This window comes from Polyodon spathula, chromosome 7 (genome assembly GCF_017654505.1).
Source record: "Polyodon spathula isolate WHYD16114869_AA chromosome 7, ASM1765450v1, whole genome shotgun sequence".
NCBI classification, from domain to species: domain Eukaryota; kingdom Metazoa; phylum Chordata; class Actinopteri; order Acipenseriformes; family Polyodontidae; genus Polyodon; species Polyodon spathula.
This window is the reverse complement of record NC_054540.1, coordinates 24135160-24163053: the sequence shown is the minus strand read 5'-3', so window position 1 is coordinate 24163053 and position 27894 is coordinate 24135160. Positions and strand designations below refer to the sequence as shown.

Sequence of the window (27894 nt, the reverse complement as noted above, 5' to 3'; positions counted from 1 at the left end):
GCAGTCTGGTCAAGGCATCAGTAGGTGAGTACAAGAGTCTTGAAATGGGTGCGAGCAGTAATCGGGAGCCAGTGGAGTGAGCAGAGCGGTGGAGTAGCATGGGAGAAACAAGGAAGTAAGAACACCAGGCGAGCAGCGGAGTTTTGGATGAGCTGGAGCGGATGGGTGGCAGATGCAGAGAGGCCGGCCATGAGGGAGTTGCAGTAGTCTAGATGGGAGAGTACCAGGGCCCGGACAAGGAGTTGCACGGAGTAGTTGGTGAAGAAGGGTCAGATTCTTTGTATGTTGCTCAGGAAGAATCTGCAGGTGCGTGCGAGAGTGGAGATATGCTGGAGGTAGGAGAGGCAGGAGTCCAGGGTTGCTCAGAGGTTCTTGGCTGAGGAGGAGGGAGAAAGCGTGGTAGATTCCAGAGGAATGGAGATAGAGAGATCAGAGGAGGCGGGGGGAAGAAAAGGAGGTCAGATTTAGGGAGGTTGAGATTGAGGTGATGCGAGTGCATCCAGGAGGAGATAGCATACAGACAGGTAGACATTGTGAGGGAGGGGATAGTAGGGTCAGAGGGAGGGAAGGAGAGGAAGATCTGAGCATCATCAGCATAGAAATTGTATGAGAAACCATAGGATGTGGTAAGTGGGCCCAGGGAGCGGGTGTAGACAGGGGACCCAAGATTGATCCTTGAGGGACTCCTATTGGGAGAGGGTGAGGTGTGGAGGTTGAGGTGTTAAAGAGTTTGCGGATTTTAGAGGAGAAGAGAGAGGCAAAGTCGTCAGAAGAGACAGAGGAATGGGGAGGGGCGAGGAGGGAGGAGAAGGTAGAGAATAGTTTCCGGGGGTTGTTAGTGGAGGATTGGACAATAGATTGGAAATAGGAGCATTTAGCAGAGGAGAAGAGGTGGGGGGGAGCGGTAGAGGTCTAAGGCAGCAGGGAGTTTGGTTTTCTTCCATTTATTTTCAGCAGAGCGCAGTTTGGTTCTTGCCGAGTGGAGCACAGAGGAGAGCCAGGGTTGGGGCGGGCAGGTCAGGAGGTGAGGGGCAGAGGGAGGAGAAGAGGGTGGAGGTAGCAGAGTCTATAAAGTTGGAAGAAGGAGTCGATAGGAGGGAAGAGAGAGAGAAGTTGAAAGAGTGGAGAGGAAGGAATCTGGCAGAGTGGGTGGGGTTGGAGAGATGGATATTGAAATCACCTAACATGACAGTTGGAGTAGACAGAGAGGGGAGGGAGGAGAGGAAAGTGAGTGAGAGGTCCAGGTGGACGGTGCGGTACAATTAGCAGGAGTTGACAGGAAGAGGTTAGTTGGACAGCATAAAATTCAACGGTGTTAACAGAGAGTGAGGAGAGGTCAGAGGGGACAGAAAAGAGTAAGGAGGGAGAAAGAAAACAAAACAGTCCTACCTCCGCATCCAGTGAGACGCGGAGTATGGGACAGGACGTGGAGAGAGGACAGGGCAGCAGGAGTTACCGTGTTTTCAGGAGCGAGCCAGGTTTCAGTGAGAGCAAGGAAATCGAGAGAGAGGTGGGAGGCAAAGACAGGGATTAAATCCACTTTTTAAACAGAAGAGTAATAGTTCCAGAGGGCACCAAAGACACTGCAGGAGGGGGAGAAAGTGGTAGGGGGGAGAGTCAGAGGAATAAGGTCAGAGGGGATAGGGGAGCAGCAGCAGAGAGGACGGGAGTGAAAAGATAGAATAACAGGGATGTGAGAGACAGTCATAGCAGGACAGGTGAGACGGGTAGTTACAGTAGTTGTGGGAGCAGGAGCTGTGGGGGGAGAGTACAGATGCACAAATAAGCTAGCTGTCTATTATACTAAGCTGCACTAAAGACAATACTTATATAATACAATAGTTTCAGTGCACTTCAATGGGATCACATAACTACAAAATGCTGTGTGGAAACCAGTCAAATTGTAAATCAACCTCTTCAGTTTAACCACTCACCTGGTACTAATCACAAACAGTAGATCACCTAATTAAAACACCTTTTATAATGTTACTTAAATACATCTAATGTTAAGAGTTGGAATGAGGCCTTTAGCAGCCACTGGGAGAGTGGTCTTGCGGCGCTTAGACTGCCCTTGGTAGTTTGGCCCTTAGACGGCTGGCATTCTAGGACACTGATTGTCAATTTATACTATCCTGTAAGCCTGGAGCCATATACTTTACACAAAATTTGCATCAACCTCACAACTCAACACACCCCAACACACTTTTCTTAACTTAATTACTAGTTTTTAAGTGCAGGCTGGTGACCTCTAGCAGGCATTGATTCTTAACTAACAATTAAACTAAATCCACTTACCTATTTCAACACTGATTCAAACAGCAACACGAGTTCCAGCCAGGAACAGAAGCAGATAGATACCAGAGTATACTGTCAAAACTGGTGATAGTGATGATGATGATGCTAGGCAGGAAGTGGTTCTTTCGTCATAGAGCCATATGTGTAACCTGCTGATACACCCACTAGTGGCATGTGAAGAGGCCTTTTTGGGGAGCAAACATACCCATGCTATTATTATTATTATTATTATTATTATTATTATTTATTTCTTAGCAGACGCCCTTATCCAGGGCGACTTGCAATTGTTACAAAATATCACTGTACAAAGTATGTGCAGCAGCAGGAGGTTATGAATGCCATCTTCAATCTTCTGTAGCTCCGGGAAGCAGATGTAAACAAAGGAGGATAAAGCTAGGAGATGCATTATTTTATTTTGTTGTGTGGTGTTTCTGTAACCATGTGGAGCAGCATAAAATTATTGGCAGTATTCAAAGATACTGTCCAAGCGCCAGCAGTTTACAATGTACCATTTTCTGTCTATTATTCTGACTTGTTGTAAGGTCGTTCTCTGGTTCGTAACTAGCTGAGTGTAGTAATGTCCGGTTGCAATGTGTGGCAGACATTGCTGAGGACACAGTAAGTTGAAATGTTTTCTCATATTTGTGTTGCCAGTGATCACATTAAACTCTGTCTGCCTTCCCATGGGATAAGAGTTCCTTGTTGAGCTGCCTTTTCTTGGTAAGAGTAGGAGATGAAGCTGTTAAGAGAACTGGAGAAATCTCACAAGGCTTTTTTTTTTTTTTTTTTTTTGTAGAGTACAGCTTGCCCTCACTGGGTATTCTGTAACTAGAATCTGCGGTTTATGCTGCACTTCTACATAAAGCATATTTTATTTTAGTTTTCTACATGTATTCAGAATGCTGTTTAAAATGGCAAAGTGTGTTTTTCTGCCTCTTGCTTTCTCAGAAAGTGTAGAATGTTGTGTGCGTCCTTTGTTACCCTTGACGACACAGATTCCCTTAGCACAAGACAGGGCCCATTATTAATTTAGTGCTGTAAAGACGTTTAGGAAACCAGATCTGAAAGCACTTTTAAAGCAGGCTGTTCGGTAAGCTTTCTGTTTAAAATATCTTGTTATATGAGGCACTCTTTTTTCCTATGTTACACCTCTGCTATTGTCCTTCTATCAGGGATCAGTTTTTCTTGTGCCAGCTGTCAGGATTGCTTCCAGAGTCTCAGGGGGCTATGTGACAAGGAGGCAGTCTGTATTATTCTGTATGAATTCTTTAGAAACAACCAGAATAGCCTACACCACCAGGAAGTGAAACAAAATACTTCTATTTTAAACTTTCATCAATGGTAAATCCACAAGCAAAGGACCTCTCAATCCACAAGATCCTATGACAAACCAGATAAGACTTTGAATTAGAGTGTAACAGTATCAGATTTTGAGTTGTTATTTGGGATGTCCCTTTCAGTTATGTCGGTTTTAGGTAAAACTGAAATGAAAGTTTAAAACTTAAAAGCCAGGCTGCATTTGTGCAGCCAAGGGAAGTAGATATACCATTATTACACAAGTGTATTTTTTATAGATTTTTTTTTTTTTTTGACAAACTGACAAATAAGCTGAATACTGTGATATTGTCTCTCTAATACACATGCTTTAATCAAGTAAACACAATTTAGGAAGAATAATGTATTAAGTTTCACTCTTTTTTTGTTTTCATGGTACCCCCATTGTCGTTGTGGTTGATTTTGCAAGTGGCATATCATGTGCAAATCATGTCTGAGTAGAACTGGACTTCATGGTTTTCATAATTGAAAGTATTTAATCTATATGTCGGTTTTATAGTGACTAAGGTTAGATGTTTGTTTGCCTTTTAAAATAATTTCCCAGGAGGAAACCCAGTGCAATTACTGCAAACAAATGTACAAATGAATCAGTTTTAATTTAAAATGGCACCGATATTTATGCCAGCAAAAAATGAAAGCTAGTACTAATTTTTTGCTCACATAAATCTGGGTGCTGTTTTAAATTGTAAGCGATTCCTTGTTACATGCTTGCCCACTAAAAAACATAGGCAAAGTTCTTGTTTAGTTTGCTGGTTTATTGTAGCCCATTACTATAAAACATATGACTTTATGTTTAAGGTCCTTAAACTTGAATTCAATCAATGCAGCAATAATGTAATTAGACAAACTAAATGAGTTTCAGTAAATGCACAGTAAATTAAGCTACATTGCTTAATAAAAAATAAAATGAACAGCTCTCAGGAAGTTTCTAAGTAACCAAAAAGCATCTGCCCCCCAACAAAGTGGAGGGTTATTGGACTTTATGACTTGCTAAGCTTTTTGATCCACAACACAGTTTTACTGCTTTGAGTTGCACCTTGCTATGAGTGAAGCAGCAGAATGGAATGCAGCACTCAGATAAAAAGCAACAATGACAGTGGTAAATCAGGAAAATAATAAGACTCCTGCCTCTTTGTTTCAGGAGCCTCTCTTTGCTGCCCGGGTTGTGTATGACCTCTTGTTCTTCTTCATTGTAATCATTATTGTTCTCAATCTAATCTTTGGTGTAATCATTGACACCTTTGCTGATCTGAGGAGTGAGAAGCAAAGGAAAGAAGAAATACTGAAGACCACATGCTTCATCTGTGGTTAGTATCAGACGCCTGGCTCTGTATAGCCAGTAAGACTAAAAATAAACTTAGTTATAAATTTAGACAATGGTTAGGATTAATTCATCATGTTCCTTTCTCTCAACTTAATTGATTTATAAGTATGTCCTGTATTTCACCACTTTGCACCCTATCTGTATTTTATACATGAAGTTTTTTATTTTATTCAACCTTTCTGTTTGAAATAGAGAAATTAATAACCAATAACGATTTTAGGTGTTTGTCTCACTTAGGGCACATTCTGTAAGATTGTTTATTACTGTGTGATATAATATATTATAAAGCAAACTCTGCACATTGTCTTTTAAACTTAACTGTTCTTGTTGCAGGTCTTGAGAGAGACAAGTTTGACAACAAGACTGTTTCTTTTGAGGAGCACATCAAGTCCGAACATAATATGTGGCATTACCTGTACTTCCTAGTGCTTGTTAAAGTAAAAGACCCAACCGAATACACAGGACCTGAAAGTTACGTAGCACAGATGATAAAGGTAAATCTGCACATTTATTATTATCATGGTCTGTCTTTGATCTCCCCTCTAAACCAAGATAATTCATCTCAAAGGGATGCTTCCAGGTTCAATTATGTGAAATAAATAAATAAAAAGAGATTTTTAAAATGATAATTGTCCCACTGTAACAGCTTCAGTCAGGCTATAGAAAAGTGAACTTAATCTCATGTTTAGGAAAATGCAGAGGATTTACCATGCCCAGTAGACAAAGTCAGTTGCTAGCCATTGTTATTGAACGAGAATCAAAACTGCAAATATAGATCACGCTACACAAGGAAGTAAGTAATCTGTTTATTATAGAAAAAACGATATGTTCTGTACCTAACATACAGAATTTAGCATAGTCATGCATTTCTGTTGAGGGCTCTGTGGAATTATGAAAGGATATGGTGCCCACAAGTTCACTCTCTGAGCATAGCTTTTAGCTCAGAATAGGACTGGTGGATTGAATGTTGGTGTTTTTTATTTTTTCATTTTTAGAGAGAATGGTTTGAGGTGCATACAAGCCTTTTTTTATTCCCCAAATCATTTACTGTCAAGGCAGTAATACACTTCAGAATGTAGGATTTCTTCTAATTGCTGAGTAAATCCTGGGTCCTATCTTAACTTCCTAACGATTATGCAAAGTCCTCCCGTTGTCATTTTGTAGTCCTTCATTTTCAAAGCTATTTCCTCTGTTTGTTTTTCTACTGGTCTGTAGATACAGTATTTGGAAAGGGTTGAATATGTTGTTTTTAAACACTGCAACAATCCTAAAAAAAAAAAAAGGAAAGATTGCTCATACCCAACACCTGTGTTGAAGTACTGCGAGCCCTCTCTGTATGATATAGAAATAATACAGTCTGAAAGAGATAATCTGTAGCTATATTTTTGATAAAGATTATTCAGTAAAATGTCTCTGCTGAATGAGCGGGGTATTTGTCAACTTCAGGGGAGAAACTCTTATGACTAGTTGAAATAGACAATGACAAACATCATTTAACTATTTAGCAGCCAATAGGGAACAAACAAATTGTTCTTTTGGCAGGGACCAATTTGTGTTGACGTTGTCAGTCTTTAACGGGCAGTTTTTTGTGCTCTGTTGGGTGCTTTATAAAGTGTTCTTTTAGCATATGCTTTGGTATCAGTGATAAGACTCAATAGATGTGTACATTGGCAGTGGTAATATATTTTACAATTGGCATGTACATCAATAGTGTCCATTTGACTGCTTCATGGGTAAATACAGGCTTCTATGTCTAGTGAAGTTTGTGTCACACACATACACTGCACATAAAAGAATGACAATGTCTTAATTTGCCAAGAGTAATTTAAAAAAGGTACGTGTCGTATGGTCAGTAAACTAGTTACTGTACCATGAGATTTCTCTCGCAGGGAATGATGTAAGTACAGTGCTGATGGAAAACATAATGAGGAAGCTGATGAAATAAAAAAAAAAACTAGAAAACTCCCTTGAAAAATTAAACAGATTATAATAAATGTACATTTTTTATTCTTTTCTCTTTTCTCTTAAAAAAAAAAAAAAAAAAAAAAAAAAAATACGTTGGATTTCACCATTTTTCTTTTTTTTTAACACATAAAATTATGTGTGTATGTGTGTATGTATATATATATATATATATATATATATATATATATATATATATATATATTATATATATATATATATATATGTATGTATACATATATTTGTATGTAGGAAACATTTCTTTGTCAGTAAATAATTTCTTTGTGCGATAAAATGTTGTTAAATGTTCTGCCTGGAACTATTGCTGGTTTAGCAGAGAGCTAATATTGCCAGTTTTTTTACGCAAAGCACAGTTTGTTTTATAGATTTACTATTTAGGCAAATTTATAATAAGGCTGAACTTTGCCGACAACAAATCAGACTGCAAGACATTTTAGGCTATAAACCTTTCCATTATGTTCTCTCAGAACATGTGCCCTGCTGTTAAAGGCATGTTTTCTTTTAATATATTAATGACAGCAACACTTAATAATAAAAATAAATGTTATGTCTTTAATACACATTACAAGGTATTTTATTTGCTTTTGAAACTGTAGAGAGAGAGATCCAAAAGATGCATATTATTATTATTATTATTATTATTATTATTATTATTATTATTATTATTATTATTAAACATGTCTCGTGGGGGGTTGTGACAGGTTGGCTGTAGTAGTGGTGATGTCAGAACCAGGAAATGAAACAGAGTGGTGAGTTGAATTACGCTGTTGCACAGTTTATTAGTAAACAGAAAATAAATAGTTTGAACAAAACACAAACAAAACGGCACAGTGGCCAAACAGACAGACAGACGAGCAGTGGACGAACCCCAAACAAGTATTGTGCAAGTCCTCCCGCACGAGTAGCATCTGTTATTTTAAATTAATTCTCCTCTCTCTCACCCGTTCTCCACTCACCGAACACACAACCCCGAGCGAGTAAAAAGGTGCCTCTTTTATGCAGCTGTACCGAGACTCGATTGCTAATCAGTCATTCAATTGGAATCTCGGTACACCTGCATGTGAATTGAATTGGTGCTCCCCGTACTTCTACACTAAATACCTACTTTAGTGTGCACGTGGCGTGACTGTGCAATCCTCATGCCTAAATACAAACATACATTTTAAACACTGTGCTCATTACCCACATTATATCCCGTGTACCAGCTACAATACACCAACATTAACACAAACATGCAACATAGAAATACACACAGGGGCGGGGCACATTGCCACAGGGGTCTAGATCATATCTAAAATCTTGTTTTTCTGCTTTACATTTGTAAACTAATGAAACTATTTTATTACAACAAACTATTATTTAAAATCTGAAGTTAGACAAAACCTACATAGGCATGTTTTAAATACCCAGTGAGTGGTCTGTTTTATCCCCTAATTGACCCGTATATAAATGCGTCCTCCCACGGCACAAATATACATTAAGTGTTACACATTCACGAGTCTCCATTTCTATGCAGATTGTCTCATCCCTGGGAATTGGAACTGGCTAATAGACAAGGCATTAGTATGAACAGGCACATCCATTAGCACAGCGTATTAGCAAATTCTCTTTTGGCAAAAAGAAAACCTGATTGAGAGTGCCTTTTATGCAGCAGTACGTGCTAGAGAAGCACATGCAAAAGGGGAAAGGTGAATGGCAGAAACCAATTAGAGAGGTCAGAAATTACTCATTTAACTAAAAAGTAGCATATGTGTACACCCACATTAAAATCTAATTGGAAATGTTGTTGAGCAGAATCAACTTTTACTGAAGAGAAGTACATCACATAGCAGTGTGTTTATATTTGTTCTGATGGGTGAAATGAAGTATCTTTCTAGTGGCTCAAGGAGTTAGAATAGAGCACTTGCGGTTGTAACAGGTGACTATAATAGAGAGTGTTTACACTGATCTATTTCATGAAATGAAATAACATGTCCTTGAAACGAAATAACATGTCCCTGAAATAAAATAACATATCCCTGAAATGAAATAACATGTCTTGTCACGGGTGTCTGCAGTGGTGAGCTCTTGTGTGCATGAGTTTGCTTGTTTGTGCTCAGACTTGCAATGGGGTGGATCTGAGGACAGTGTTGTTTGTTAGGTTCAGTGTCTGGATTGCTGCCCTTTGAGTACCAGATCTTTACTACCGTATGTGCCATAACTATACTATCATGATTCTAACCTTTTTAAATTCAAAATAGAAGAGCTTATTATTGATGTTTTGGCCAGTTGTGAACACGTCTACTTTATTCTTTTTACCTGAAAACATTTGAGACCATGTTACAGTTCAGATTGTAGAATATGATCTCCTGGCTGTCCAGGCTACATGAGAGAGGCTGAGGAGCGAGATTCGAGTGGAAGCTTGGAAGAGAGGTCCAGGAGCTGCTACAGTGTGCTTCGGGTTCTGGGTCAAGGGAAGTCAGTGTGGTAAATGAAAATAACAAAATACTTTGTTTCTGGTATTTTAGACGTAAGACGAAGCTCTGCTTAATCTCTACTCCTTAATTTCAAAGAAGGAATGAATTTTCACCTGATTGGATATGCTTTCCAGAGAAAGTTCACAAACAGCAGGGGGTTAATTTGTTCTTTAAGTCAGTCTAGTTTGTCCCATCAGTGTTTGGGTGATAATAGGCGAGACAGGTTATTTGAAAGGATAATATACCTTGGCAGGCATAAAGCCTCTAATAATCTGTGTAACCCCTTCAGAAAAGCCTCCAAAGTCCACCATGTTAAAATTTAGAGAAGATTTAAAAACATCATGACCAAGGCTTTAAAATACATGTTATAATTAGTAATGAGCCACTTATGTTTGCTTTTTTTATTGGCGTGTGAATGGGGCGAGTGATGTACTGAACAAAGTGAGTGTCCGACAGTACTTTCTCCCAAAACGTCTGTGTTTTATTAACAAATAATAAACAAAACGAGCCGCCCCTCTAACAGCAATATTATCCCCAATCCACATCCCAGTGCACAAAAGAGTGCTCTTCAAACTCCGTGGTCGTGGCGAGTGCTGGCGCTGTGATGTGAGGGCAGTGGTCAGGTGTGTAGACTGGCTAAAAAGTGTCAGCCCCTGGCTCCTTACTCCTCCTCTGCAAAACACAACAAATAAACACAAAACAAAACAGCTCCGGCCATCAGTTACGTTATCAACGCAAGGGGCCATACTCACGTAGCTGCTTCCCCTTTGTCCTACCCAACTCCTCCTGCAATCCAGCCCGTCGGTCCTGTTTATCCAATCGCTGCCTGTCCTGCAGCTGGGAATCATGGGAATCGTTTTGCATACGTGCAACTATGCACTTCCTCCAAGATGGGCAACTTCCTGCTTCCTCTCACCGTGGAGTCGACCTGTCTGTGGGGAAGTGTACCGCCAACATTAAACAGTGCCCTTTCTGATCAGGAGGGAGATTTACAGAACCAATTCTTTCTCTCTTTACCATATGGGGTTATGCAGATGTTTGCTCTCCCTTAAGTAATTCAGTACTATACTATACAGTACTGTACTATAGTACTATAAAACTTCCTGTTTCAAACTCAATCACATGGTCTACCTGAGGGAGGCAGCCTCCATGGGAATGCACAGTGTTAATGTACCTTTTCCACAGGAAGTCTAAACTTTCTAAAACTACAGCATGGTACTTATAAGATCAGCAGAGCCCCGGTGAAAATAAGAGACGAAAAAGATCTCACTGTTAAGGTGACTAGTGATAATATGTTATAGGTGTGTTAATAGATTAAAGATTAATTGCACAAACTAGACAAGCTAAAATGTTCTCTCTTATATAATGTTATTTTGAAATACTACGTGCTAGTTATTCTAGAAAGCTGTTATCACTATTGGTGTTAAGGTAATCATTCATATTAGCTGCTTAAGTGAACCAGATGGAATTTGTGAACCCACACACATCAAAGGTAGTATGCATTGTGCTGTATGTACTATATTATAAATACATTGGGTACAGTCCTCCGTTTATTGAGAAAAAGTACCTCTTCTCTAGATGAGATGTACAGAATAAATTAATGCCATACCATCTGCAACCTACAGTCTGTATTTTTAAGCAGTAACAAATCAGTCATCAGCACTCAGCAGTGGTAAGACTAAATGAACAAGGACTCTACTAACTACAGTATGGGGAATGTGGAAATGGTTGCTTTTTTGTTGTTGTTGCATGGCCACTGCCAAAGTGTGTGCGCAAAGCTATTGAAAGTGGCTGACTAGTCATATGGCATGCATTAATGCTGGTCTCCTTCCAGATGGTAATACCCTGTTGATGCATTGTTAAAGTGATGGTGGAACAACATCAAATGATGCTGTACAACAAACACCTCAATGTTTTCCGAGTCTGAAAAGGCTTATTGTAATGCAGGGCAGTGAACTTGTTATTAGTGATGAGAAATACTGCAAACGTGCAAACAATCTGCAAACATAATAAAATGTGATTTGGTGACAAATGCCGCAATACATTGCTGTAAGAAAACGGCAACTTTTAAATTTGGCTGCTGAAAGATATGTGCTCTTAATTTAGTAGTTTACCAAAATATCCAAAAAAATCTAAACCACTGTACATGCACTTTAGTGTTCAATATCAGATCCCTTGATGAGATATTGTCTAACTATAAAGAAAGGGTTAAAAAAAATAGATTTTACATTTAATTGTAATCAGTAAAAAGCAACTGCCACTATGACTTGTCGTAGCATATTTTTACATTAAGGGATGTAAAGTATTAGATAGCTGAGGTGTGGCAAGGCTACACACTTTCCATCAACCTTTAAATCTACTGTTGATCTCTCCCCTTATTGCATAAGCTAACTTTTTAAACATTTTTTTTTTCCCCAGAAATCAATAATCAGCCATATACAGCATGTAAATGTAATAAACCACATGTTTTTTAAAGTTCCTGTGAATTTGCACACCTTGGGCTGCTGACAATAGAGGCCTTGTTCACAGATAATCTGTGATTCATTTACAGCAACTAATGTCTGCTGCAAGAGAACAAGAGTGAGCTTCACATGACACCTGACCAAATGTTCGTTTTCTTTGGTGCAAGCAGGGGATTTTTAGAAAGTAGGTGTTTAATTAGGCTGATCTGTTTGCCTGATTTCTTTATTCAAAGCAGAAGCTCGGTACACAAGCAAGGTCTGAGGTCTTGTGTAGGTGGAAAATTTATCTGGTTCTCATATTGGTTAGCCGTATTAATTAAACACACACACACACACACACATATATACAAAATATTTTTTAAGTCTGTTAAAAACAATTTTAAACACTAATTTATCTTGAATATTTTCCAAGGTATGGCCTGGCTCATAGAAGCCTCTTTTGAAATCTTACAGCTGGTTACAAAAATCCTGATTATCACTTATCTTGGACTACATAATGTCAACTTAGGTAAGGTTATCCACAACTGATAACCAGGGTCTGTGAAACTAGCCTCTAGTGTAACATTAAAAGTCCCTAACAGTAATTAATAAATTGAGCAATAAGCTCATGTCTTTGCGTGGCTGTTTCTTGCATTGAAAAGAAAGATAGGTCAGCTTGAATACTTCTGAGGATACACTTGCCAGTACATTTCTGCATTTTCTAGAAATTTTGGAAATCCATAAATTTCTAGGTCCCTTTAACTCCTGTATCTAACTTACTTCAATGTGGTGCTTTTAGTGGTCAACGACAATCTAGAATTAACATTTACAAAAAAAAAAAATATATATACACACACACACACAAACAAAACAAATTAATATTAATGCTTCTATGCTTTTGGCTACTTTTTTTGTTTCTGATTTATTTTATGTTCTACCCTAGTATAATGTATGTGTTCACCAGTGTTTTTTGTTTGATGCTTGGTAAAGGTGAATTTGTTACAAACTGACAACTTACTGCTGCTTCATTGCATTCCACTGCCAAAATCATTACTACAATGCTTGCATAATTTAAAGGAAAACCTTTTCTCACCAAAGCCCTGGTTCATAATGGAAAGAGGTCTGTGTAGGCCTGATAATGGGTTTCTGCCCACCCAATGTAGGAGGTTGTCTGCATGGCAATAGCAGTTTTACGTAAGTCTACTTTACAGAGTTTCAGCTGCTGAGTCATTAAAGCTGTCGGCCTCGGTGTGAGAGCAAGCCCACTAAACCCTGTTATGCATGCCTAATTATCACGAATATTGTTGAGGCACAGCAGCTGAGCAGTAATCAAAGGAGGATTGCATAACCCATCTCAAGTGGCTGCTTTTAGCTGCTATGAAAGAGTGCTGTCTTGTGCGTGGTTTCAAATCTATTCCGGATCAAGGTATTTAACATGCTGGAGGGTGGAATTGACTTTAAAAAGTCTTTAAAAAAAATAAAAAATAAACTGGCTGTTCCACCAACGCATTTCGCTTTTGGGATTTCGCAATTTGAGATCTCTCGAAATGGTAATTCGGCTTGCTAGAAGGGAGGATGCCACTGGACTGTGTGTTGTGTTTGTGAGAGTGTTATGTGATTGGTGGTTTATGTTCTGTTATGCTGCGTTCATCGTCTTTTGTCTTGACACTCTTACCATACCGTATTTAATTTCCTGCAGCACTATTTTAATATACTGGGGTGCGTGCAATGCAAGAAGTTCAGTCTGAATAGAATGTTAGTCACAGAACTGCATTATGGAGCAAAGCACTAAAAGTGAAGGACTTCTGTGTGATGTGTGTTTGTTTTTTTTGTTTTTTTTTACTTTCTGACAGTTCATTGAAGAGAAAGACTATTACTTGTATCTGTTCGTTCCAGTATCACAGAATGCATCTAGTCTAATGTTGTTTGTTTGTTTTGCAGGTAGCTTCCTAAAACAAAATCGAATTTCCATTTCTAAAATAAAAAAAATAAAAAAAACATTGTACGCATCAACTTTATCAGTCATACGTGTACAGATATTGTTAAGGGGTCGTGAAAGTGTGTGTGGTTGTGGTGGGGACAAATACATGTACAACCTACTACCCGTCCCCACTACGAAGACCCGCCTGACAGCCTTAGTTCTGTTGTTAGGCACACTTGACAACAGAACTAAGGGTGGTGGTTGTAGCTTTCATCCTAGCCTGTAAAAGGACGCTCACAGAACTTGCATGAAGTGCACGCACACACACACACACACACACCACACACACACACACACACACACACACACATATATATATATATATATATAAACTTAGTGGTGCATTAGATTTGCATGCTGGTTACAATTTTGATATATGTCTAAATTCTGCATCTGCTTTGTGCATTTATTTTGTAAATGTTTTGTTACATCTGTTAACCACTTTTGCCATTCAAACAAACCTGACATGTTTGTTGTGTGCGCCAGCAATTCCACCGAGTCAGGGGTGTCTAATTATTCTGATGAATCTGCATAGTGTTAGTCTCAGTGCAGAATAGTTGTTGCTGGTTTGTTAAATGCATGGCCATTGTGCAGTGGATACTTACAACAGGGATTGCATGGATTATCATAGTCTGAAAACGACTATAACATTAGTGTTTCTTTTTAAAAGATGGCCTTGTACGATGCACATTTTCACAGTACAAAAGACTTCAGTTAGGTGATACTTGTGTCGCTGCTAGTTCAGTGTGTGCTGTGAATAAATCATGCCAGTTTGATCATAACTCCTCCAGAAACAGGTCCGGTGTCACGAAATATGTCCGCCCCGTGACAAAACCTGGAGTGTCGTTTTCAGTTGCATCCCTTCTGTCCTGTCTCTGGTCATTCAGCAGACACCCACAATTAACATAGCAGTAACAAAACCCCCTGTTACAGTGCTGAATAACAACTGTTTGGATGAGGAAGGACGTTCGTTTATTTCTTTTCTTTTGGGAGAGGGCTTCAAAATATTTTATTTTAAACCAGGTTTTACAGAGTTTTGCGATGTGTACGCTGTATGTTTTGTTTGCCTGGAGACTTCTTTAGTGTGTGCTATTTGCAAAACCCAAATCAGTTTTAAACAGTGTTGTCACTGCCCCTGTAGAGTGCCTGAAATGTATTTTAATGGCTTTTATTTTTGCCCCTGATGTCCTCAAAACTCAATTTACAAAAGTGGAAACAGTGGTCAGCCAAAGATCCCACCATGCCACTGCCTGGCCTGGAGCACCAAAGGGCAGTTTAGCCACTTTATTTTAATTACCACAACAGACAGTGCACTTGCTCCTATCAACTAAGTAAATGCTAAATAATTACTAAATACCTGATTTTTACTTTGTAAAAGCAGCCGTTGAAATGTCATCTGCCAAAGCCTAGCTGTCTTTCTTGGTCCTCCTTTGTTTTCATTTGAAAAACAGAATGTTTGACCCCTTAGGCAGAACCTTGCAGTTCACATTTAATATAGGGAAAGAGCTCTGGAAAATACGGGAAATAAAATATGTCCCATTTGATTACACATTAAAAAAGCTGTGCTAGGCCTGTGTTCACATCTAGTGAAGTTAACTTATTAAATGTGACTGTTGTGTTTAATCTAATTTCAGACCCCCCACATCTCTCTAATAGAAACACTGAATGTGAGCTTTCTGCACTGAATCACACAGGATCTGATGTGCATACATATAGCTTAATATCCGATTTGTGCTAGATTGGGACATTTGCATGCAGTACAGACATTGGGCTTTTGGGAGCTATCCTTCTCTCCTAGGATCTAACAGCAGCTGTTAATGCTGCTCTCTCCTTTTAATCTGCATAACAAGCACATAATCGGTTCAGTCATAGGTAATGGAAGGAGATGCTTGGCTGATAGAACTTTCACCAGTAATGAATGTGTAATGACAGCTTTGTTCATATTGCTCATGGTTTAGACACTGGGGTCAAACTTAGCTCCGTCCACAGTGGCCTGAAGAATGATAATATCTGTATTCCATACTGAGTTAACTATGCCTAGTGCATAGCAAGTCCTAGCAAGAGCCTGTGCTGGCTGCAAGATGGAGCAACCAGAACCTTCTGTGAGCAAAAAGTACAGAGTGTGCATACATTAATCTGTCCATAATAAGAAACAACTTAAAAGGTGAAAGGGCAGTTGTACCCCATTAACGTTATTAGGGATCTGGTTTCATCATAGGATTCAGTTTCACCTTGTGGCAGTACAGAGAGTAAGGGTTGAGCTCCATCCTAATCTTCTTTCTCTAACAGTGTGTTCTGTATTTGTTCTGAAGATCTTTTCTGCAAGAAATGTGAAGAATATTAATACTCTGGTTCACCCCCACTGCACACCTTGCTTTTGCTTGCCCTGGCAGCGGCTTCAACGCAAAAAAGTGCTGTTATACTGCATGATCAGAAAGTTTTTCGCTCCCAGCAATTTGCCAATTGGTGCTTTTTGAGGAGTCCTACTTTTCACCTTTCGGAGCATGAGGGTCCAGCAAAGGATTTTATTCAAACCTGCTTACCTGTTGCAGTTGTTTTCTACCATTTCCATACATTTTAATAGATTCCTGTGGAAATAGGTCACATGACAAAAGATGTCATAATGTGTACTGCGACTTTTAAATGAATTTGAAAGCAAAAGTTGTCATTTTAGCGTGTAGTAGTGTCTGGTTTTTTTTTTTGTTTGTTTTTTTTAGCTGGAACAGTATTGCCACTTGTCAAGGGTAACTATTAACCATGCTTGCCAGTCATGTATTTTAATTTAACAAACATTTGAATGTGCTTTATTAGTCATGAGATTTGGCAGGCAAACTAAAACTGCACTTTATAAATTCAGTTTTATAAAGTGTCACGCACAAAACTGCATAAGAAACAAATCCCTTATAAAATAAGACTAAAGCATAAAATATCATCAGACAATCGTTATATTTTATCAAGTATAACTAAACCATACATATAAAGACAGTACAAGAAAAACTGTGCTCTAAATCAAAATTACTGACATACATCTTACACCAGTGTTTTAGGATTTTGAACTTTTTCTAAAACTCTGCAGCAACCTTAAGTAAATGGCACCCACATGACAAATATCTGTGTCTGCCTGTCTGTTTTGTGAGACCTGCAGATAGGAAAGTCACTGAAAGACTAATTGTTGAGATCTTTTGTACAAACATTGATTTTTTTCCTTACTGTGTGAGGATCAGAAAATATAATCTTGTGTGCTGTCAGCAGATATGATCTTACTTTTTTAATTGCCTATAAAAAGCTTTGTAACAAAATATGTTCAAGGTTAACCTATTTGGATTTAGAGAGTGCCCACAGAATACCTTTTGTTTGGCTTTAAGGGTCTCTGTGGCAGAGCAAAGCTCTGCTCTTTAGAAATTGGCAGGGATGGAGTTAACTTCCCCTACCTGCCTGGGTTTATTATGTTCAGGTGGCTGGGGTTGATTAGTTGATTAGGTTGATTAACGATCAATCAGCGCCCAGCCACCTGATATAAAAGGAGGCCTCTGCTTCTCATTTGGGAGAGGGAGCTGAGGAAGCAGGTTGGTGTTTGTTTTGTGGTTTTTGAATTTTCTAAATCCAGTGAAGGCATTGCCCAGCCTGGAAACTTTATTTTTGTGAGTTTTGTTTTTGCTTTATTTGTGTTTGAGTATCTGTTATTTTGCCCTTGTGCACTTTATTTTTGTTTATTTATAATAAAATTGTTATTTTTTTGAACTGCAGACTGTCTCTGGGCCTCTATCCACTCGCCAGCCTGCCACATTTGGTGTCAGAAGTGGGATAGCGCCACCTAGAGGCTCAGAGCAGTATTTATTTTTTTTTTGAGAAAAAAAAAAAAAAAAAAAATGGGAAAGAAGAGCAGACAGTGGAAAAGGCAGGACAAGCAGCAGCTGAAGAAATGTAAGCTGCTGCAGCCACCGCTGGAGGACCCGGCCAGCCTCTTCCCCTGGTGTTCCTGGTGTGGGAAGGAGGACCATCGTTGGCGGTCCTGCCCAGACGTGCCACCGGCAAACTGGTGTGGCCGGTGTGAGGAGGACGGCCACAACTGGGCAGGATGCCCCTACAACCAGGCCCAGGAAGAGGTGCCGTGTTCACCCCGGGCATCAGGGGCCACCCCACTACCTCCAGCACCACCACCTTCACCACCGTCCCAGGAGATCTGGGACTGGTTGATGCACCCTGAGGCAGACCTCGTCCACGATCTCCCCATAGTTATCAACACGCTGTGGCGTCGAGATGGGGAGAGGTGGGAACAGTGGGAGGAACAACACCACCCGGCCTCCTTCCCAGAGGTTGCCCTCATGGTGGTTAATTACCTGGCGGTAGACATGGGAGATCCCCCGGTCACTCCAATAAAGAGAGGTGAGCCGCCTTCCCGAGAGCCAGAGAGGGGTGAGCCGCCTTCCCGGGAGCCAGAGAGGGGTGAGGAGCCGCCGTCGCTCCCGGAGCCAGAGAGGGGTGAGGAGCTGCCGTCGCTCCCAGAGCCAGAGAGGGGTGAGGAGCTGCCGTCGCTCCCAGAGCCAGAGAGGGGTGAGGAGCTGCCGTCGCTCCCAGAGCCAGAGAGGGGTGAGGAGCTGCCGTCGCTCCCAGAGCCAGAGAGGGAGGAGGATCTGCTGTCGCTCCCAGAGCCAGAGAGGGAGTGAGGATCTGCCGTCGCTCCCAGAGCCAGAGAGGGGTGAGGAGCTGCCGTCGCTCCCAGAGCCAGAGAGGGAGGAGGAGCTGCCGTCGCTCCCAGAGCCAGAGAGGGAGGAGGATCTGCCGTCGCTCCCAGAGCCAGAGAGGGAGGAGGATCTGCTGTCGCTCCCAGAGCCAGAGAGGGAGGAGGAGCCGCCGTCGCTCCCAGAGCCAGAGAGGGAGGAGGAGCCTCCGTCGCTCCCAGAGCCAGAGAGGGAGGAGGATCTGCTGTCGCTCCCAGAGCCAGAGAGGGAGGAGGATCTGCTGTCGCTCCCAGAGCCAGAGAGGGAGGAGGATCTGCCGTCGCTCCCAGAGCCAGAGAGGGAGGAGGATCTGCTGTCGCTCCCAGAGCCAGAGAGGGAGGAGGATCTGCTGTCGCTCCCAGAGCCAGAGAGGGAGGAGGATCTGCTGTCGCTCCCAGAGCCAGAGAGGGAGGAGGAGCCTGCCGTCGCTCCCAGAGCCAGAGAGGGAGGAGGATCTGCCGTCGCTCCCAGAACCAGAGAGGGAGGAGGAGCTGCCGTCGCTCCCAGAGCCAGAGAGGGGTGAGGAGCCGCCGTCGCTCCCAGAGCCAGAGAGGGGTGAGGAGCCTCCGTCGCTCCCAGAGCCAGAGAGGGAGGAGGATCTGCCGTCGCTCCCAGAGCCCGAGAGGGAGGAGCCGCCGCCGCTCCCAGAGCCAGAGGGAGCCGGGCCGCCGCCGCCGCCTCCGAGCACCAGAGGGAGCCGGGCCGCCGCCGCCGCCTCCGCCACCAGAGGGAGCCGGGCCGCCGCCGCCGCCTCCGCCACCAGAGGGAGCCGGGCCTCCCGCCGCCGGGCCGCCGCCCGCTCCGCCACCAGAGGGAGCCGGGCCGCCGCCGCCGCCAGAGGGAGCCGGGCCGCCGCCGCCGCCTCCGCCACCAGAGGGAGCCGGGCCGCCGTCGCCGCCTCCGCCACCAGAGGGAGCCGGGCCGCCGCCGCCCGTCCGCCACCAGAGGGAGCCGGGCCGCCGCCGCCGCCTCCGCCACCAGAGGGAGCCGGGCCGCCGTCGCCGCCTCCGCCACCAGAGGGAGCCGGGCCGCCGTCGCCATGCTACCTTGGACATTCGGGGCCCCCTCAACCAAAGAAGGCTTGGGGGCTCCGACATCAACCCCGCCCACCACCACCCACCATAACAGCCCACCCAAGGGACATAATTGGACTCTTGGGGGGAGGAGGGTGGGGGGAAGGGGGGAGTTGGCCGATTGCGGCCAGTGTACGTTGTACATGGGGGGAGGTGTGTGGCAGAGCAAAGCTCTGCTCTTTAGAAATTGGCAGGGATGGAGTTAACTTCCCCTACCTGCCTGGGTTTATTATGTTCAGGTGGCTGGGGTTGATTAGTTGATTAGGTTGATTAACGATCAATCAGCGCCCAGCCACCTGATATAAAAGGAGGCCTCTGCTTCTCATTTGGGAGAGGGAGCTGAGGAAGCAGGTTGGTGTTTGTTTTGTGGTTTTTGAATTTTCTAAATCCAGTGAAGGCATTGCCCAGCCTGGAAACTTTATTTTTGTGAGTTTTGTTTTTGCTTTATTTGTGTTTGAGTATCTGTTATTTTGCCCTTGTGCACTTTATTTTTGTTTATTTATAATAAAATTGTTATTTTTTTGAACTGCAGACTGTCTCTGGGCCTCTATCCACTCGCCAGCCTGCCACAGTCTCATTGGTGTGTCTTGTGTTTTTGTTTTGTTTTATTGTCTGTTGAAGCTAAGGATAAATCACACCTTATTATGCTTTATTTGCTTCAGCAGTTTAAGAAAAATAACACACATGGCTTTAACTGGGTAACACAATTAGAAGCAGTTTGTTGTGGTGGAAAGATTGATCATATTTCATGTATGAAATGTGTAATACATTGGAATGCATTCGAATTACTGTCACCTCCTCTTTATCAAAGGGATTTCATAAAGTTAACAATGGTTTTTAAACCTATAGGAGTTGATACAAAATGAAGACATAAGGCAAAATTATTTTGTCTTCTGATGTCAACAAATTGTATCAAAAGCATTAGTTCATGTAATGTGACAATTTTGTATTAGAAATATCAAAGAAGCCCAGGCTTAGTTAGCTTATGCAAGCTTTTATCTATAAAAAAAATAAACAAAAGTGAAAAAGAAAAAAATATTCCGTGCAGTAATCTGTTGTATAACTGTAGAAAGAAATCTTGCACCATATGGAGTCCCATATTATAAACCATTTACACTAGCTTTCCTTGCAGGATCATTACATAACTGTGATCCCCACAGCTGCCCTTAAGCTTGTATAGAATGCAATTCAGAACACAATGGTAGTGATGCATTGTTCAAAGTAGAGAGTGAAAAAAAAATCCATTCTCAGTACACATTCATCATCGCCAGGTGTGTCATGCTAATCCAGTGTCTGTTTGCCAGAAAAAAATATTGTCTTGTACTGTCAATGCTTCAAATATATATTTTAAGAATATAGTTTCAGTTACCAGTATATCCGTCTTTTTTGTATACTTCAGAAGCTGTCATCAGTTGTGTGCATATCTTTCTTTGTCTAAAATCGGATGAGTCACTGAATAAGCTTCCTTCAGGAGATGCATGTGAGAAAACGTACTTTTATACCTGCCAACATTCATTTCCAGATAGTTTGTCAGCCGACACGTTAATGTTTAACTGAGGGCGATCTTCAACCCAGCACGCAAGATAACTACCAAACTTAACAGAGGTTGTTTGTGTTTTTGTCTCGCGTAGCTATACAGTATATGGTCTGACATTTCAATTTTTTCTAAAAAATTAATACTTGCATTAATGGGGACTGAAGTAAAGGTTTGTAATCTCTTAACAACCCTTCTAACTGGCAGAGAGACTAGTAACTGGTTATGGTAACAACCTAAACCACCTAACCAGTTTTTTAGAAACATTGTATGGGCTGTCCTTTAATATTAGTGGTGCATAGTGGCAAGGAAGTAAGCTTTTGGAGGCTCTCTCTAGACAAAGGAATAGATTTGTGTATTTTCTCAGTTCTCCTGGACTGGTGGTGTGACCTGTTGCCAATTTCACTTCACTAGTGTTACTGTTACTTCTCCAAAGCCTTGTTCGAATTATAACGGAAATAATTCATCTGATTCAACATTGCACTGTAATTGTATGCCATCAAAACCCACAAGTGGGTGGGGAGAAGCCGTATGTTCAACATTCTGTAAACTCTGTTTTTTTGAAGCATAAGAACCAATTATTATTATTTATTGTATGTCTTCTATGTGCTAGGCCCTCTTTAATATTTAATGTCACTTTTTTTTTTTTTTTCTCCAGGAGAAAAACTTGGACTGGTTCCCTCGAATGTGTGCCATGTCCCTTGTTAGTAATGAAGGTGACAGTGAACAGAACGAGATCCGAATGCTGCAGGAGAAGCTGGACAGCACAGAGACGCTGGTCACACAGCTGTCCAGTCAGCTTTCTGAACTCAAAGAACAGGTACGCCCTGGTCTGCTACTGAGCGATGAACCAAATTACCTAAACAGGGATTCAAATGTATCATCACTTTTTGTATGGTCCAGAGGTACAGAACAGGTGGTTACTGAATATCAATCCAGAGATGTTAATGGGTTGGTAGACAGCGCTCACACACACACACACACACACACACACACACCTCTATATCTTAAGAATTCCCAGGAACACATTCCCTCTGTCAGTACATTAGCATGGAACAGCAGGTGCACTGTGCCAAAAAGAGGCCGTTCTAAGCCTTCAGTGAACTGTCACAGTCCACAAATCGACCATAGATAGAAATGCCATGTCCGATCTACATTGTGGGTGTTGAAGACCCCATCTGCTGCAAGCTCAGTTTCACTCTCTATGTGAGTCAGAGAAGGGTTGTGAGAGTCATTTTTAAAAAAAATCCCACTTTTCAGTAAAGATCTACAAAGAGTTTCCCCTCTTAGTTTTGGAAGCTTACATGAACCTCCGCTGCCATCCAGGCTCAAACTGACTGAACTGAGACACTCAGACTATTGACTTGTGACCTGAACCAGATTCACTCCCAGGCCTCCAGAGATAATAGCTTAAAAAGGCCAGTGATTTTTCACCCTCAGAGAACCTAAGAAGTACTGGATAATCATAGTCATCTATTCTCACAAAGTTACACAAGTTGCTTAAATACTGTAGCTTTGAAGGCCGTGTTTTAAAAATGTGTTGACAGTAGCATTCTTACAGAAGCCCAATAAACTCTAAAATGGAATTACTGCAGCTGTGATGAGGGTTAACACTGTTCTAAGAAATCCAGTTACATTTCCCTACTCCTCTGCAGATGACTGAACAAAGGAAGAACAAGCAGAGGTTAGGCTTTCTTGGATCAAACACACCTCATGTGAATCATCACATGTCATCACACTAACCACGGGGAAGCAGGACTACAGCTGAGAGAGAAAGAAAACAGCGATTTGAAGAAAAAAAAAAGACTTGGGCGAGACATTTTCTTTTAATAACTGGAACTGGTTTTAAACTGTTTTTTTTTTTCTGGGTCAACTGGGAGAATAATGCAGTTGGGCTATAACTATATAGTATACATGTTTTGTATGTTTTCTTGTAAAGTTTTTGTATTTTAATGAGTAAAGGCAGTTCAGTTATCTCAGAATAATCTACCATAGACCAAGAAACTGTTTTAGTAATAGCAGAACCAGTGCTGTACTTGATATACGGAATATGAATTTAGGGTTGAAAAGGCTGCTTGTGATTTGTGTTTGTGTCCTTGTCATTGATTGGCATCATTTATATACCTGACTTTGACCAGTCACAGCCAAGCTGATTGAGTGGGTATCTGGTGAATACATATGCCAGCTATTGAACTGCACCCAGTGCTCTAACCACTGAGTTTTAGGGACTTGTTTTCTTTTTTGATGCCTTTTTTAGTAGAAAATGAAAAACCTTTTGCCCTTGATACAATGACTACTTTTCTCTGTATGATTGTTTAAGGACCAACATGTATGAGAGTATATATAAACACCGGCTACACTTAATAGTTCCTTTAATTTTCTTTTTAATGGTTTTAAAATGCGTATTAGGAATTTTAAATGCAAATGTGTGAAAACTTTGCAAAGTTCATGTCCAAGATTTTTTTTTTTTTTTTGGTTTTGTATTGTGCAAGTACTTTAACTGTGAGTTAACTATGTTGTATGGGAATCAACTGCAAATAAGTCTGAGCTCTTGGGGATTCTGGGCCTGATTTCAAGTGGGAATAAAACACTGATATTGCATATTTTTGAGCAATTACATTATTAATCAGAGTTGTTTATTATCCATTTTATAATATATTCATTGTAATATTTACAAAATGGGGGCAAACATCAAAATGGGACTAAGTGCCTTGAGCACTGCTCTGCATTTTAACAGCCAACTGATTCAGGATTGAACTGCCTCTTAAAATAGGCTAGAACATGAACCACATCAAATGTGTTACTCATTTACTCAGCATTTGAGTTTACCTTTACAGAGGCATAGTTTTAAAAAAAAACTGCTGCAAATGTATTGGATAACTGTTTAATTTTATTATAAATGAAAAAAATCTCAACACTGATTTTCCTAACCAACAGCTGTATCACAGTTCACATAACATACTTTACCGTGCCCCAGGTTCACACCTGCAGTGGTTCTGTGATCTTACAGAAATCCAATAGGCAATACATCTACAGTATGTCTCCCATACAGTGTATCCATGCACCTTTATGTACATTCGGAGCCAATGGTCCACAAAGGAGAAACATGTATTATGTCTTAATATACTGATTACTGTATTATGTGCTTTTGTAAAGGTATTTGTAAATACTGTTTTTAGTTCTATATTTGTTTGTAAATTACATACAAAAAACAAGACAAATTCAGATGATTCAGGTAGATTTTACTTGACAAGAAAAAATACAGAATAAAACATTTCTGAAATTTGGACCAGACCGTTACTAAAATGGCCACTTGGAGTATGTTCAGCCCCATTCATATTGCTGTCGGTGTCCAACACGTCAGGTTGCGTCTCTTTGGATACAGTATATGGAACCAGTCTAAAGGGATTTTTTTGTATTGATTTTTAAATGCAGGTTCTATACTTTCTGATACTGGCATCTCATTTCGGGGGTGGGGGGCGCTATAGCTGGGTTGTATATCGCTGGGCTACATCTTGCTCAAGATAATTCTTAAAAATTGGCTACCTCGCTTCCTTGAGTAGTTTAATATAAGAACTGGAACTAGTTTACATTACCCACAAATGCAAAAAAAAAATGTGCCACTAGATGAACGTTATTGTTTTGAGCAGTTTGGGGCTAGCCTGTCATCCATTTTGTTCCTGGGATATTGATTAGGTAATTACCTAAATAGTTTTCAGGGGAGGAGGTTGTTTGAAAGTTGAGACTGAGGATAGTTTGGACCTTGAATAGGGGCATACACACTGAAATCCCCTGATTTAAGACAATCTGTGTTGAAAGAGAAGAAAAAAAAACAGTTTTAAATAAAGGACAGACAAACAAGTTATCTGTAAATATATTTGTGGAAAATGAATCAGTGCTTAATATGTTGTCTATGAAACACAATATATACCATTTAGGCTAATAGTGTTATTAAAACCTGTGGATTCTTTGCTGCATTTTTTTTTTTTTTTTTTTTTATCAGTTCAACAATTATATTTTCTGTTAAATATGTTTAAGACTTCTGTCAGCTGCTGGAAATAAAATCTTTCTTGTTAAAGTCTGCTTAATTTAAGTTATCATTGTCATGTGTAATGCAGCTATATGTGTTCCTGGTTGAACATCACTCAGCTGTTGTTGGCCCTGAAAGCATACATCCCAACTGTCTCTGTACTGTTGGGACAATCACGATTTCCCACCAAATGTCCCCCATCCCAATCTATGGGAACAATGTATTTGGCACATGCTGCAGCGACAGGAATGTACGCTATTTACAGGAAGCAAGTTGACAATGTCTTTTGAATGTAAAACGTGAAAAACAGAGACGTAAAATGTGAGTCGATACAAATTCAGTAGATTCAAATTACATTACCACCAAAGAAATGCAGCAGAAAAGTTTAAAAAAAAAAAAAAAAAAAAAAAAAGTCAGAAACTCTGCTTTGCTGAAGCTTATTAGCTTGAAAGGTTTAAATTGCTTGCAGTTTAAAATCTAAATATATCTACTTTAAATGCAATGAGCATGATTTCTTGTTTTGTATTGGCTCCCTATCTGTTCAAGGCAGTTTTTTTTCTCATCAGACTATAGCTCAGTTATAGCGATTGTTATGTTCTTGTGTTCAGTCACAGAAAGGCTTAATGGTAAGGGAAAATGTGGTTCTTATTCACCCTGATTACTATCTGCTGCTGTATCTCAGGACTTGATTTGTAAATGGTTTCATTACTTTAGGGGAAGGGTAGTTTGTTTGGGTTTCTGGCATTAATATACCGTATCCTGGCACTGTGTTGTTGTGTGCTGTGAGGAACAGACTTACATAATGCTCAGTGAGTTCATCTTCACAACATGTTCATCACATGAGTGTGCTCAGGCCTCCTTTGTGAAAATCATGAGCCAAAAAAAACAAAACAAAAACAACAATAACAACAACAACAACAAAAAAACACTTTCTAATATTACCGTGCATGTAAACTGTTTTATTTAAGTAAAACTTTCAACCCCAAAAGTGATACATGTGCTGGTACATGAAAATACGTAATCACAAAGCATGTTTGTTTTTATTTAATTCACTTCTACTTTCTCCTTATCAGTATTTTATACCCTTTTTTTTTTTGTTTGTTTTTTTGTTTTATTAAACTGGGCATATATTAGCACTGCATTAACAAAAACAAAAACCTGGCACTGTTGTATGAATCTTGTTATTCCTTTTCGCCCACATAGGAAGATGAAGTCATGGGATATGCAGTTCTGTCTCATATTCGACTGCTAATTAGAAAATCATAACAAAACATACGATTGCCAGGCCTCGTGGGGAATGAGGTACAAACGTCTTTCTTTTTGAAACAAAAAATATTATGGATAGTAAAAAAAACTGCTAGTCCTTTTTAAGTGAACTACCTTCATAAGCATTCAGTGTAGTGCTTTGTAAAGGTCCTGCAGGTTATACATCCTCTCCCAGACCTTATTGTTTTGTACAATATGTCTTTGGTTGATCATTTTAGATGATGAGACCGAATTACAGAAAAGAATAGTCTTTGATGCTGCTTTATCTCTTCGTTCTTGGGTGGACCACGCTGTAACAATCCAGACCGGAGGGTTTAGCTCATTATAGTCAGTAATGGATAGCCTTATTTCACAAAACGATACCCTTCTTAAACTAAATAGAAATGGACAATATATATTCAATATTTCATTCATTAGGTGTAAAAACCTTAATAAAAAAAAAATAGTTGTAAGGTATAATTAGTTATTTAGTCATAGAGTGTTTCACAAATGATCCATGGTTTGTAGTACAGAGCAAAAATGTATTAAAATAATCTAAATATGAAATAAAATGGAGAGCAGAGAATCTGAGCATATTTCGGTATGGCCTCTGCTGTATAGAAAGTATCATCTTCAGATTCCCATTTGGATAATCAAAGATGGCAGAGAACTAGAATACTACCTAGATTATTACCTTCCTTCCCTTGCATTTCTGTTGCTGCTGGGACCCGATAACAAACTTTGTCTCCATGAGTTGTGTTTTTTTTTTTTTAAACTGAGCAGTATTTAGTTACCTTCTGGGCAGGTTGTCATACAGAGTAATATCTAGTCTGGTCAGGAATAGAACAAGTGAAATCCCCACTCCAAGGGCAGCTACATTCACCAATCTCAATATCAGTTTTATTATCCCTGTAACAGAGCTTTTAAAATGTCAAAGGAGATGCCTATATGTATTTTTGTATCAATACTGTATCTCGTATCTGTGGATCTGTACTTTATATGTACTTCTTTGGGGTTTAAAGACTTTACATTGCAGGCTCTATAAAGCCAGCTATACAATATTTAGTTTTTGCATTCAGCCTTGCTCTTCTGAAGGCAAACCTCCAATGTTATGGGTGTGGACTGGGAGGCAGAGATGGAACTACGACAGAAAAGTTTTTTTTTTTCTTCCCCACATTGTATTACAACAAGAAAAGACCAGTTTGTTGGAAGGTTAACAGGTTTTCATGCTATGGCTGTTTGCTGTGATAGATTGTTCCGTTAGCTGATGGAAGTTTCCTGCCTAAAATAACGCTTTACATTTGTGTGGACATTTCAGTTGCTAACTGTGAGTAGGATTCTTCTTTAAGAAACTTGTATGTGTCACATTCATCCAAGCTTTCAAACACTCAATCATAAAATCTTCAGTAATGCTGTACTAAAGTAACAATGGTGTTTTGTTGTTTTGCAGGTTGTCTATTTCAACTGTCTACCCTA

The 27894-nt window shown here is 40.3% G+C and overlaps 1 protein-coding gene across 2 annotated transcripts in view; it reads left to right on the top strand.

The window, feature by feature from the left end:
• LOC121318388 (inositol 1,4,5-trisphosphate receptor type 2-like) overlaps window positions 1–27894 on the top strand; it is a 143082-nt gene that overhangs the window by 113101 nt on the left and 2087 nt on the right. The window contains exons 53-56 of one of the 2 annotated variants that reach the window (XM_041254988.1): window positions 4772–4937; window positions 5288–5448; window positions 21802–21963; window positions 22799–27745. In XM_041254988.1, the coding sequence (XP_041110922.1) occupies window positions 4772–4937; window positions 5288–5448; window positions 21802–21963; window positions 22799–22885 (576 nt within the window). In that variant the 3' untranslated portion in view covers window positions 22886–27745. Of the gene's footprint in view, window positions 1–4771; window positions 4938–5287; window positions 5449–21801; window positions 21964–22798; window positions 27869–27894 lie in introns of both variants that reach the window. The other variant, XM_041254987.1, reaches the window with a different exon arrangement.